General features: G+C 40.4%; 1 protein-coding gene across 2 annotated transcripts in view; it reads left to right on the plus strand.

Moving 5' to 3' along the window:
• Positions 1–1,134: 1,134 nt before the first annotated feature.
• LOC103368254 (serine/threonine-protein phosphatase 2B catalytic subunit alpha isoform-like) overlaps positions 1,135–14,544 on the plus strand; it is a 29,173-nt gene continuing 15,763 nt past the window's right edge. For both annotated transcript variants that reach the window (XM_008296562.1, XM_008296564.1), the window contains exons 1-6: positions 1,135–1,189; positions 6,452–6,652; positions 12,781–12,905; positions 13,015–13,126; positions 13,693–13,838; positions 13,921–14,060. In XM_008296562.1, the coding sequence (XP_008294784.1) occupies positions 1,135–1,189; positions 6,452–6,652; positions 12,781–12,905; positions 13,015–13,126; positions 13,693–13,838; positions 13,921–14,060 (779 nt within the window). The remainder of the gene's footprint in view (positions 1,190–6,451; positions 6,653–12,780; positions 12,906–13,014; positions 13,127–13,692; positions 13,839–13,920; positions 14,061–14,544) is intronic.

Below are 14,544 nucleotides of genomic sequence, written 5' to 3' on the forward strand. Positions count from 1 at the left end.
AAAAAAATGTAGGGTCTTAAACTTTCTATTAAATTCCGTCAAGTAAATTAGAATTTTGTAGGGTCTTAGCTAAAATATTGAATTTTGTCGAGAAAATTTTAAATGGTATATAATAGTGTAGGATCTTAACCATTATTTTTATATTTAGACAAGTAAATTTTAATGATAATGTAGGGTCGTAGTCTTACTATTAATTTCACTCAGGTAAATTTCAATTGTATATAATACAGTAGGGTCTTAACCACAGTATTTATTTTAGTCAAAAGAGAATTATGATATTGTTGTGTCTTGAAAAGAATATTTGATTTATTCAGGTAAATTTGCTTTGTATATATATTGCAGGGTCTCAACCGTAATATTTATTTCAGTCAACTGAATTTAAAGTTTATATAATATTGTAAACTAACCTAATTTTTTAGCTTTTTATTCAGCCATTCTCTTCCACAACAACATTTTATCATCATTTCATGTTGAAATTGCGAAAATGAAAACGTTTTTATTGAAAAACGTGTCCTAGATTTGTAATTGTGATAACCAATCGGAGCATGTTGGCCTGATCATATAATAACTAGACGATGGTGAAGGTCTGACATGTTTAAACTCGGGTCCACGCGCTCTCATCATCGGGCGTAACCACATTTCGGGAATACCGAAACATGGCGCACCGTGCGTGCGTGGGGGCAACCCCGTCTCAGCCTCCATCTGATGGCAGCATCAGGCAGTCCCGTGAAACATTTGCGTGGGAGTTCCCTTCACCGCCATGTCGGGATAGTGCACAATCTCTCTTCCCCCCTCTCTCCCTCTCTCTCTCTCTCTCTCTCTCTCTCTCTCTCTCTCTCTCCGCGCATCCTCCCCCACAGTAAGAGCTTAGCACAGCAGAAGCGGCTCCTACAGCATCCAGCAGCAGCAGCTCAGCATCCATCCCTGCCTGGGGAGCAGCAGCAGTCCTACCCGGCGCAGCAGCGACGCACGGAGGGGGCGCATCATCCAAGTGATGCCACAGCATCAGTCGCATTTCGACAAGAAGCACTGAGAGCAGGATCCTAACAGGAGGAGGAGGAGAGAGAAAAAGAAGAAGAAGAAGAAGAAGAAGAAGAAAAAAACCCGCTTCAGCCTCGAAGACGGCAACTGCTCATGAAGATGTCTAACGCTGACATCGTCTTAAACGCCACCGATCGGATGGTGAAATGTAAGTTAGCCTACATTTACCGTTTGGTTATGGCTGAATTACATAACATCTCAAGTGCTTCTTGTGCTTTTGGTAAAACGTGGCCTTTTTTTTTCTGTTATTATCATTATTATGATGTCGTGCATATGCGGCCGTCAAGTTGTGCTCCTGCTGATGGTAGTGGGCAACTGGAGCTTTGATGTTGATAAACAATCTTTGCTGCACAGCCCCCACGAACAGCGAGCAGAGAGGCAGCAGCAGCAGCAGCAGCAGCACCGGGAGATGTTCAATATGTATTTTTAATTGTACCAATGTATGAATGTTTTAATCTCGTCTGTCACGATTTGACTGTATCTTGGCTCCAGTAGAGGAGAAGGGGGGAGAGAGAGCGAGAGGGAGAAAACAGCTGAATGTGCCGAGCTTGTGGTAGAAGCTGGGGCAGTGATGCAGCAGGATTTCATGGGCTTTGACAGGGCCAGCAGAAGAGGAAGAGGGCATGAAATTGACATTTAATGGGGTATATGTTACCAGGAGTGAGTCATGATTTCATTTGATTAGAAGAGGTCTATAAGGAATCCCAAAAGCTGAATCAGTGGATGGATCAATGCAGGATGATGAAGTGCTCACAGTTGCCATAACTCAAGTGAGCCCTGCTCATTGTGAGCAGCACTGAATCCACGTCCACGTCCAGGATATTATCACGATGGCCGAGCAGCTCAGTCAGCATTAACAACTTTGTCCTTTAGGCTGGAGAGTTGTAGAAACACGGAGTAATCTGCACTGCGAGATGTGACAATGACTGCAGGCGCTGCAAATGTACTGCATGTGTAAGCTGTTACAACTGAATGAGCTTTGCTTAATAATTATACAGACAGGTCGGAAACCTCACAAATGAATCAGCCAGGTTCTACCTGAGCACTGTAACAGTCTCTTTTTTTTTTTTTTAATGACTCATTTCTAGTGGAGCACTTCATCAGTGTGATATAACAAGCGAGGGAAATCTGAACAGTTCCTTCATAGTTTCTTTTTTTAACATACTTTATTATGCTGCTGACACATTTAATCTAATTGCTGTGCTTTTAGACAATAACATCCATGAAAAGAGAAAGAAGTCCATCTAAAATGACTTGTATGTTTGAGCAAGAATTCCTAATCAAGACAAAACTATTGTGGTTATTTCTTGGCAACACTTTACTGACATCCAGGGATTCAAAAATATGTCAAGCAGAAGGTTTATCTCAGCAAATGCAACACGGCCAAGAATTCTGACTCAGTTTTTTTTTGCTTTTGTAACATGGTCATGTAATACTTAGAATTTAGCACCTTCAAACACTCAAAGCATTTGTTTCATTGTAGCTGCTCACTTCGCCTCAGGGCATGCAGTTTTGAAACCTTATTTAAATAGCTTCACCTCCTCATCAATCTGGCATCTTTGACCAGTGAAAAACAGATTATCAATCCTCCAAATCCTCATTTGCTTCGCTCCGATTTGTCTCATGCTCTTATTTATGCTAAAAAAGATTCGTTATCACCAGACAGACATATGGATACTCCTTTTGTCACTTTTATCTGCCGTCCTATTCTTGTATTCTACTTTGAGAAACTATGTTGTTTCTTTTTTACAATCCCCAAAAGGCTGAGAAGCAGAAAAAAAAATAGACGGAAGAACCTGAATCATGCATCTATCAGGTGATGAAAGGAAGGTATCAGACGGTGGCGATTTTGATGCTGAAACTGATATTTCCTGCAGCTTTTGTGTGTGCTGCGTGCGACTCCCGAGCACTGACACTACAAGCTACTCCAGGTTATTTTTATCCCAGTGTACATAGCTCGAACTTAAACCACAGCAGGTTTCTCACCGGTTCTCTATTTCTCTGTTTTAACCTGACAGAGCAAATATCTAAAGAGACACAGTAACTGCTGGTCTGTGCTGTGTGTTTTCTACAGAACCGTCACCACTGGGTTGCGAGCATCGAGGGGCGCGTTTGGCTCGTTTGTCGGGTATTTTAGAGACGAGGCCTCTAGTTCACCTGAGAACTATCCTACTAAAGTTTGACATGTTGGTGTAGAACTCAACAGGCCTTGTGACGTTAACCGATGAGCCTTAAGATTGTGTGGGTCCCTCTTAGGCCGCAAAAACAGCTGACTCATCGGACTTCTGGGGGTGTCCTGTAGTGCACCCGGATGTTGCTAGCAGCTCCTTTGGGTCCTGTGGGTTGCAGGGTGATGCCTCCATGGATTGGGCTCGTTCCAAGGCGTCCCACGGATACGCAGTCGACTTGAGATCCAGGGAGGTTGGAGGCTTGGAGGATTAGCACCTTGGCTCGTGTTCCTTAAGGTGTTCTTGGGCAGTTTTTGAGGTGTTGTGGGGTGTGTAGTTCTGCTGGGAAAGGACAACGTTTAGGTGGATGGTACGTATCAAGGTTTCAAAGCAGTGCATTGCCTTCTGACAAGATAATCAACTTCACATGACAGTGACTTTAATATTGTGGCTCATCAGTGTTTATTGACATTAGTAATTTATTAACAGTCATGATGCAGCAATAGTTCGCTTTGACACAACAGTCTGCTGCCTTTACAGTATCTAAACATCAACGCCAGTGAGTAGCACTTCAAATGTCATACAAAGCAGGTGATACAGTAGCAGGTGGAGGTGAGGAGGATGTGGATATAAAAAGAAGACCCTCATGGCGTTGTTTCAAAAGCATTGCACCTGGGTCTGTGTATGTTAAATGGACCTCTTATAAATGCACACTGTCTAGTTAGTCCAATCAGGTGAAGCCCTCCAGCGTTTCCCAACCGAATGCAGGGTCGCTCATTAGCAACATAAACCTGCTATACAGTTTTTCAGCCTCGCGAGGTGAAAACTGCGCTGATGAAAATGTGTTCTGGCACCAAAACGCACGGCTACCGTCCGAACCCTCGTGCAAAGGTGGCTAAATTTGATCCGAAATTTTGATGCGTCTACTCTTTGAGCATTTCCAGCACAGTATCTATGAGCACCTCCAATGCAAATTGCAGTTTTCCGTGGCGGTACTGGCTGTACTCCAACAGTCAGCTGCTGCTGCTGTTGCCCGGCAACATACAGTATTTCATAGTTCAACTCTGCTCGGGTGCTGAGCAGAAGTCAGCGTTTCATCTCCCCACCATACATTGACATCAGTGCGCTTCTGCATCTGTGCCAACATATGCGTGCTTCTGTTCAGCGTGTTGTTGAAAATCATTTGTTAGGAATTTATTTTTTGTTATTCGTTTGACTCTTATTGTGAAAGCTTCCACATGTGGCTCATTTCTGGTTAATTTTACTGTTAAAACCATGCAGGGAGTTTGATGTTTCTCAGTTGGCTGAAAGAACAGTCCCAGAGCACTACGGGTTACGTAAATAAATGATTACACCTCCACCAGTGTATTTCAACATGTTTTCATCCATTTCCATCCGTCAGATTTGCGACATTACCTTCTTGTAATTGGCAAATGCAGGATACTTTTTAATCAGCGTAGTTATACCTCATGGACTCATTCCCTTCCTGTCTATTCTGACTGTGCTCAGATTGTACTTGCTGCTAAAGTGTCAAAGCACACATTCGCCATCACAGATACACACTGCACACTGTGAAAATTTTTTTAGTCCCATTAAATACACTCGTCGGGGCTTGCCTCATTATCCCAGGAGCAGCGACTTTGAGATTCCTCTAGTCAAGCATTCATTATTAAAGAGCGTGTTGATCATGTTCAGTTTAAGCCTGAGCTTTGAGACTCCTTCCTTTGTCTTCTCTTCATTTGCTACTGCTGAGTGGCCCTGTTTGCTATGCGCCACACAAATCCGTAAAGCATAGCCTTACTCTGGAATATGCTGCTGCTGCTGCTGGCGGCTCGTGTTTACGCGCGCAGAAGTGTGTGTTTACGGCTCGCTCTTCTAATGAATTCTGCAGCCGGACTTCATGTGACTTATTTTTTTCTTTTCATGCGAATTAGTTACAGCTCAGACACTTAGAAAGAGTCCTCTGTGTTAAGCCAGATGATCTGTAGATTAACATCAGTACGCCAAGCCCTGAAAGCTCGCAGACGCGGCACACACAGGGTTCAGCAGCACGTCTTAATAAATAACCTTTGCTGCCACTGAAGTAATGATCTGCGGTTGGATTTCACACTTTCGCAGGCTGTCTGTTGGGTAGGTGACTGGTGCATTTTAATGGCCACAGGCTTTAGCAATCCAGGGAGAGTGCTGGATGAAAAGAGCGCTTAGATGTTTTATCCAGCACTCAGAAAATACTTAGCAAATAACCACACATCTGTACTGGAATAACTGTGATCAAATGACAGTTGTGTTTTTTTCTTTTTTTTTGCTTCAGTCTATTGCAGCTACTGTTTTCAGACAAGAAACAATATCAGCAGGAGTTACGGGTTTATTTGACACTCTAATAAATAATACTACATTAAAAATCAGAAACGGACAGACAGGTGACAAACTAAAGAAAACAAACAATATAAAGTGTCTTAGTAAGGCCACCACATGCTGCCTTAGTGTTGATTTTCAAAGTCTGTGGAACTCTACTGGAAGGATGAAACACAATTTTTTTCAAATTATTTGGTGTTTTGACGATGGAGTTGGAAAGTGCTGTCTGACACATGAATCTAAAATCTGCCACAGGTCTGGGTTAAGATGTGCTGACTGTGAAGGCCAAAGCATATGATTCACAAGATAGATAGATAGATAGATAGATAGATAGATAGATACATAGATACATAGATACATAGATACCCCAATAAAACACTGCTAAATAAATAAGTGCATTGATTTACATCCTTAACGTTTGAAAAAAAAAAAGACAACTAATTTGTAAAGATGTGAGCGTAATGCTGTTTAACGTTTGTGCCTAAATTGATTTAAGCCTTTTCAAACTCCTGCTTATTTTGAATTTGCAAATGCTTTCTCCTACTTTACTCTCTGCACAAGAAAGCAGAAGAATCACAAGAGCGGTTTTCATGCTTAAGATGCACATATACCGTCAACAAAGATGGATGCAGCACTTTACTGCCTGCAGGCAAAACATGGATGGAGTTTTCTCGGATAAGATTTCCGCATGAATTCCTTGATGATATTTTGTCTGTATGAGTCGTAAGCGCTGTTCGCCACATTATCCCCCCACAGTGGTGGAGGAAAAAAAAAACAAAAGAAAAACTGCCAAGAAGTGTATTCTTGATGGCATTAACAGTAGCCATAGTAACTGTGATATCCCCCTGTGCTTAAATGTCACTTTGTGCCTGTGCTCCTGTCCTCAGCCGTCCCCTTCCCCTTGAGCCACCGCCTTACGATGAAGGAAGTGTTTGACTCCGAAGGGAAACCTCGCGTGGATCTCCTGAAGGCCCACCTCACCAAGGAGGGCCGAGTGGAGGAAGCCGTGGCGCTTCGAATCGTCAACGAGGGGGCAGCTATCCTGCGTCAGGAGAAAACTATACTAGACATCGAGGCGCCGGTCACAGGTATCAAAACCTTTTAGACGCATTTACCTGCTACTTAAAGTCCCAGTGCAGCACCTGGAACTCGAAATGATTCAGTGTTCCGGTTGAAGGTTGCCATAGATCTTTTGCAGACATTTTGATTCGTCATAGCAGCAGAAGCACAGGTGAAACAAATTTTGTTAAAGTCGGCTCAGTTCCATTGAGGGTCCCAGTAAAAACCATGACAGTCCTCCGGGATGCACCACATCACGACCCGGGAGCTCACTCACCAAAGTGGAATGCAGTCATTTTTAATGTTTATTTTTATGACAAACCAAAATGTCTGCTCAGATAGAATCCCACATGCGGCTGGAATTTGATCACCCATAAGAAATAGATATGTTTTATCATGTTTTTTTTTCTCCTTCCCATTTATTTGAGGAGTGTCTGAGGTGTGGATTTGTGTCTGTCTGTTTGTACTATTCTGGTTTGAATTTTTGCCTTTACTAAACAGATGATACCTGAGACACACTGGAAATAAGTGACGTTGTGTTCAGAATCCAACCAGGGAAGCGATGTTTAACCTTCTGAACTCCCAACAAGTTTCTGGACGTTTTTTTAGCTCCTGTCACAGTTTTACTCACTGTGGCCTCATTTTTCACTGCAATATAAAATCCTGCACTTCTATGGAAACAGTGCAACCATGACTAGAAGTAGAGCGAGCTCAACGTTTCTTAAATGCAGTATGACAAAGTTATGATGCCATAAATCATTAAAAAAAAAAGTTAAGTTTACATGAATAACATTCTCCATGTGCGAACAGCTGTTATCACTACTAGAAAAAAATGGCGGCTCCAAATGCTACAGACATGTGCAATTTCCTTTTTTTTTTTTTCATATTTGTTCTGCTACGTGTAAGCTCACAGCCTGCAGTTCAGCCCAGTTCAGCTGAAAAGCCCCTGAATGTTTGTCATGTGACTGTTGGTCTCAGCTGAGTCACTAATGACTTCACATTTTATGCCCTGGAGCGCACATTTTATTTATTTATTTTTTTTCAGAATCTGGTCAGAGCAAACTTTTTTTTTTTAATTGTTTGTTACATTTAATTTAAAAAAAAATCATACAAAATAAAGTTATTTGAATGAAAATCACAATTTTAGGTTTTAAATTCTTATACAGTTTAGTAGTTTTTCTGAAGAAACAGCACACAGCAGACGAGTAATTCATCAGAAAGTTACATTTCTGATTAATTTAACCATTTTAACCGTTTCTGGCCCTGATAAATGGAGCAATTTTGCAGAATTTTAAATTAGGATTATGTTATAAGCCTCTTAAACACTCAGCCACACACTGTCTTTGTGGTACGGCTTTCTTTGTCTGCCAAATATTCAAGTTATATCCACTCCAGTTTTGTGTAAATTAACATTTAAAGCTGAAAAAGAACATTTTAATGTATTACATCAGTAGTTTAGTAATACTTTTAATTGTATGCTCTTTCTGTAAGAAGGTGACAGAATATATTTCGATTAACATTTCAGCACTTGGGATAGATTTGCAGCCCGTCCAGAAACCACAAAGTATATTCACATCATGATTATATTGTCAAAAACAGTGAGCTCTCCAGGAAACTGCTCCTTCTCTCTCTAGCAAATGCTTCCATGTTAGCTTTGGCGATGACATTATTATTATTTATTTATTTAATATTATTTAGTGAAGACAGAGGCAGCTGGAGACCCAGATAATTTTCTCAGATGTTGGAGGAGACGAAATAGAACAAAAAATAGAATATTGGACTCATATGGACCAGGTGGCCAGAAAATCAACTCCCAATCAAGGCTAATGTTCAGGGGTTTTTCTGGCTCAGAATGGGCCTTTGGGGTTCACGACGCTCAACAGTAAGCATGATCAGTCCGTGTACAGTAAAGATAATGTGTCCGCGTTGCTTGATTTGGCAGAAATCTGTGGATTTTCGGGGGTTTTTTTGTGACCATTTGATAAACAAATATGTTTAATATGCTTGAGTCAACGACACCCCATTAGCCCTCTAAAATTCCAGTCATTTTTGGACATTTTTTTGCTTCTGTCACATATTTTTTTCACTGTGGGCTCATTTTCCACTGTCCTGTACCTCTATGGAAACAACACGATCATGGCTACAAGTAGAGGGAACTCAGAAAAGGTATTTCATGCAGTATGGCCCAAACACAATGCCATAAAACGGAAAAATAGGAAAAACTTATGATTTTTGATTATTTATTTCACAAAAAAACGAAAAAGAAAAAACAGAAAATTGGTCACAGCTGTTCTCATAACAGGAAAAATGGTGACTCTACATACTATAGATATTTTACTACTTAGATTTTTAATGTGTTTTAATGTGTCTCCTGTCTGCTCTGTGTAAACACAACCTGCAGTTCAACCAAGTTCCTCTGAAAAGTCAAGATATCTGTTCTACTAGTGAGGAGTAAATAAGTTAGTCAAGTACATGCTTTCTGTGTTTTTATTCTTGTTCTGTACCAATTATAGTCTGAGTAAAAGTTTTGTTTTAGTTTGAACAAGAGCAGAATGTGGATCAAAGTTTTAGAACTCTGGCTGTCAGGTTGGAAAAATATTATTTTAGAGGTAAACTATCATATGTAAAGGTATAAGGTGTCAGATTAGAAAGAAAATTAGGATTGCTAGAAGTTTGCAGCGTCTTCATATGTTAGCAAAAACATTTTTATTCTGAATATTTACAGTCTGAGCTAGTTATGATGTAGAATATGAGCTACCAGAAACAAAAAGGACTGTAATGCTGTGCACTCAAACTGAAGTTTACCATCAACAGAAATCTATCATGACTTTTTCCTGTAAGTTTGTTGTTACTGCATTGTGTCTGTTTAACAAATTGATGGTAAATACAGGATAAAGGTCAATCCAGTACAGTTTTCTCAGTGAATAACTCCTCAGGGTTTGCTAGCTGATTCACAGAACTCTATTCCAGTGTTCTTTCTTTCAATCTTTCTCCTGAATGACAGACTCCATCTTCAACTTTCTGAACTCAAAAACCTGCCAACGGGTTTGAAAAGTAAGGTACCAAAAACTTCACCATTTATCACAGCGAGACACTGTAATACCAGAGGGAGCCGAAGTAGTTCCATGTGGAAAATGAGCCAAATTAAAGCTTAAAGTTGTGAGATTTCAAACCAATTTATTTTACTTTTGAAAATTTCCCAAAGATAAACTATTTGCAGGAACCAGATTCTGTTAAAACCAAAACATTCATATCATTACCAGAGAAGCCATTAGTGACTTGTGTGAAATTTAGGAGTTCTGATGACCTGGGCTGAGCTGCAGGCAGTGCTGACACACAGCAGGGGGGAGGCAAGTATGAAAACAAATTTAAATGTCAGCAGTAAAATATCTAATATGTGAGGTCCCATTTTTATTCAGTACTGGTAACACATTGTGGCCACTTAAAAATGTTGTACATGTTGATTCCAGATCTTTTAAAACTTTTGTAAAACCAATAAGTCAACAAGAATTTTTTCTCTTTTCATGATTCACGGCATTGTAACTGTGTTATAGAGCACAAAAGATACTTTTAAGTTCAGTTTGCTTCAAGCCATGGTTGTGGTGTTTCTATAGTGGTGCAGGACTTCATATTACAGTGAAAAATGAGTCCACAGTGAGAAAAAAAGGTGACATCACATGGTCCTAATGAACCTATAAATTCAGATGCATTACAAACTGAAAGGTGCTCAAATGGAAGGGTAACAAACAGAATATCAGAATACAAAACTGCCAAATACCAAAAGCTGGATACCTGGTCAGAGTTGTAGTCTATTGTAGCTGTATTCTCGTATTTTAATCAAAGAATTCAACTATATTCTAGCCTGTATTTCAGCAGGATTCAATATGAATGTTGCCTTCTTTTGTCAAAATACCAAAAGGGTTATTTTGGAGCATCCGGTGGTGCTGCTTACAACAAACACCACATAATCGCAACACCCCCTCTCCAGATTGGAACCTTTGCTGCAACCTTTACTCATCTCACCATCGTTTCTGCTATTTCAAAAAAAAAATATTTAAAAAAAAAAAAATTTTACAATCAAAAATAAAGGCAAAATGGCAAAACAGTAAGTTTTCATAAACAGTGGGGTTTCTACAGAGAACCTTGTTCATATTTCTCAAATGAAAGTCATGACAAATGTTGTGTTGCTGCTGGCACTGAAAGTTGATCATCGTTTTTGCAATACAATGAAAAAAGTCCCACAAAAAAAAAAAAAAGCCATGGAAACACTTTGTAATACCTGCCTATCAAAGAGTAGTTAGTCCAGACGAAGCACTGAAACTCATTAGCATTTTCAGCAATTAATTCTGTATTATATCCTTGCAATCCTCGTAAATACTTGTGGACTTTGGATTTTGCTGCATTGTGAGGCTTCACTCTCACTCTGTTTACTAGCATCTATATTTAATATCGCAAAGCGTGTGACATTAAATATACATGCAATTATGCATTTAATTAGCATCCCATCAGCTTAATTGTCATAATTAAAAGCGAGCGCGGTGTTCAGCCAAAACAGAGGTGACAAATGGATGGAGCGCACACTGGCTTGAGGTGGAGTCTCCTCGTCTTGACTGGCGTCAGGAAAATGGAGGCTTTATGTATTAAGCATGAAATATGTATGATGGCCTGAGCGTTGTGTACGGCCGTTTGTACACTTGTTTTATATCTCCGCGAGCTCGAGTGGGGTTCGAATGTCTCCGCCGCTCCATGCGTGTGTTCTATATGGCCGTGCATGCGTGCTTGCATGTATGTGTGCGTTTGATTGCTTTAGTCACACATGCAGTCTCCCACTCACATTGCTCTAAGCTTTGAGTGGGCGAAGGCCACTGTGGAGCTGATAGGGGAGACGGAAAAGCGAGAGGAGATGGAGGATGAGTAGGAGAGAAGGAGACAGAGAAAGATGATAATGAAAAATTGAAGGCAGCAAGGAAATGAGATGTAGGTTTGCACTCCAGAGCCATAGCGTTCGCTACCAAAAAGTATATATCTCCCCCGAGGGCTTGAGATTTTTTTTTCCCACCGCCTTGAGGTGAGAGCGTCTCATTTCTCAGAAGCAGAGGACGGAGACCTTTCAGCCAAAGAAATACCTCAACATAGCGACGACCTAAGGACAGGAGAATGTACTCCATTGCTTTCTCAATTTGAAATGCTTCAGTTATTATGCCTGTGTTTTAATAGACGGGTGGCTGTAACAATACATAACATCGCTGCAGTAATACACACAGGCAGACTGTTAGTTTTACAAGTTTGTAGCTGGTCTGAGCTGCTCCTCTGTTGACTGTTTAAGATGAAGCACATCGTTTTTCTGCTTGACACAATTCATAGACGTTTAACATAATAAAACTTAAGCGACAGCATCAGTAATTATCTGGTCTGTGTTCAATTTATCAGATATAAAGTGGACACAATAATCCAGAGCGATGATGATGATGATGGTGAAGTGTGCAAATGCAAATATTCAAACACAACATACTTGTTTTTTTCTGCTCATAACCTACGTAGCTATATTGTCGTCTAACAACACAACATCTCCATATGTAATACTTCATTAATCATAGCAGCCCCATTCTGAGTTTACTGCTTTTTTCTTAATCGTAGCAGCAGGCATGATTACAGACAATACAAATGGTCTTTGTCAAATACAATTATTAAGACTGTGAAGATACAGATATCAACACAAACTGTAGCATCTCCACGCAGTTGCACCGCCTGCTTATCTGTCTATTTATAAAGCTAACCTGCACGCAGCAAAACAGGATACACTCAATACCTCTGATAGAAACCAGTCAGAATATTCTCTACCGCCTCTCTTGAACCCTCAGAAACACTGAAAAGCAGATACGGATCTCTTGCCCTTTTTCTGAGTCTCCAGAGGAAAAACACTGAGATTGAGTTTCCTGATAGTACAGTTAAAACCGGCTGGTGTTTTAGAAGCTACAACAACTGATTCACTAAATGAAATAATCAAAATAATAACACGGGACATATTTTTGTTCCTCATCAAACATGCAAATAAATTGATGTGTACACATGCGTACAAAGAACAAAGATATTCAATGAGATTTTTTACTATTTTTTTTGATTCCGTAACATCTGCCGTCCTTTGGTTGGTTTCCAGTCTGCGGGGACATCCACGGGCAGTTCTTTGATCTTATGAAGCTGTTTGAAGTGGGAGGATCACCAGCCACGACGCGCTACCTGTTCCTCGGGGACTACGTTGACCGCGGCTACTTCAGTATTGAGGTAAAGTCATGAGAATTTCATTGAGTGTGTCATGTGGGAGAAGTAAAAAAAACAAAGCTTCGTGCATTGGCTATGAGGTGACACTCTGTCCGTGTGTTTGCTTCGACAGTGTGTTTTGTACCTTTGGTCGCTGAAAATCCTCTATCCAAAGACTCTATTTTTACTTCGTGGAAATCATGAATGTAGACATTTGACAGAATATTTCACCTTCAAACAAGAATGTGAGTACCTCTCAGTGTTTAACATATTGTTTTGATGTTTTCTCTCCGTGTCTTGCTAATGTCATGTCAAGCCTGCAGCGGCTTTTTGGCGGGAAACGTGGCTGTCAAGTTAATTCTGTATGATTGCCCAAAAGGGGACGGAGTTCTCTGTAAACAACTGAAAATGTACAGTTAATAACAGAACATATGCATGCACGGTATGTACACATTACACATGTAGGAGGTAAACAGCCTCTGGGCAGATCATGAATCTTGTAGGTTTTTCTCAATAAATACATACAACGCCTGCAGCAAACATATTAAAAATGAACTTACTGAGGTCGTTAATAAAACTACACCTCACCTATAGAACTGTACTTAAGTAAGCTGTTGAAATATTATCCTTGGCTTGCGTGTCTTCCTTTTTAATTTATTTGCATGTTACTTAAAAAGAACTTTTATATTTCAGTGTGCTTGTTCTGTAATGTTGTGTTGTCTCAGATGAACAGTTTAAGTCTATGTAAACATACTTGTCCATACAAACAGTTTTTGTTCTTCCATCTGATTACATTTTCGTCCTCTGGCAGGTAAAATCAAGTACTCAGAGCAGGTGTATGACTCATGTATGGATGCATTTGACTGCCTTCCTCTGGCTGCTCTCATGAACCAACAGTTTCTGTGCGTCCACGGCGGACTCTCACCGGAAATACACACCTTAGATGACATTAAAAAGGTGATGACCTACTGCCTCAGCGAATACAAGGGTTGTACATTGTTTGTGTGAGTCTCATGTGATTTTTATTTTTTATGTAAAGTTGGATCGGTTCAAGGAGCCGCCAGCGTTTGGGCCCATGTGCGACCTGCTGTGGTCCGATCCCCTGGAAGACTTTGGCAACGAGAAAACCCAGGAATACTTCAGCCACAACACGGTGCGAGGCTGCTCCTACTTCTACAGGTGAGTCGTTTCTTTGTGCTCCTCAACTTCAGTTCTGCGGATTGGATTATTCCAACTTGCTATTATCCATGCTAAGACACTTAGAGCTTATTTAAAGGATGGTTTCATTCATCAGTAGTCTCAAACTGTCTTTATGTCATCTTTCATTGCGAGCAATCACCAACCTAAACATCACATACAGCACTGATTGCATGAGCTTGACGCATGTGGCTCATCGCAGGCCTCTAATTGCACTTTAGTTTTAGAGGAGTGATAGACTGCATCTCACACTGTGAATCCTTCTACAACAGATCCTATTTGGTATAAATAGGGTAAAAAAAAATACATGTTGGTTGGTCCTGAAATAGATGGCTAGTTATCAGTTGTGACTGTGTTACAGGCTGTCTGCTTAGACAGTGTGTTTAACCCCCTGACCCCCAAGCATTATGTGTTTTTCTTCTCCTATCACATTTTTACTTACTGCAGGCTCAAAGTCCTTCACCTC

Source organism: Stegastes partitus, unplaced genomic scaffold (assembly GCF_000690725.1).
Source record: "Stegastes partitus isolate 25-593 unplaced genomic scaffold, Stegastes_partitus-1.0.2 Scaffold1136, whole genome shotgun sequence".
Classification (NCBI taxonomy): Eukaryota; Metazoa; Chordata; class Actinopteri; family Pomacentridae; genus Stegastes; species Stegastes partitus.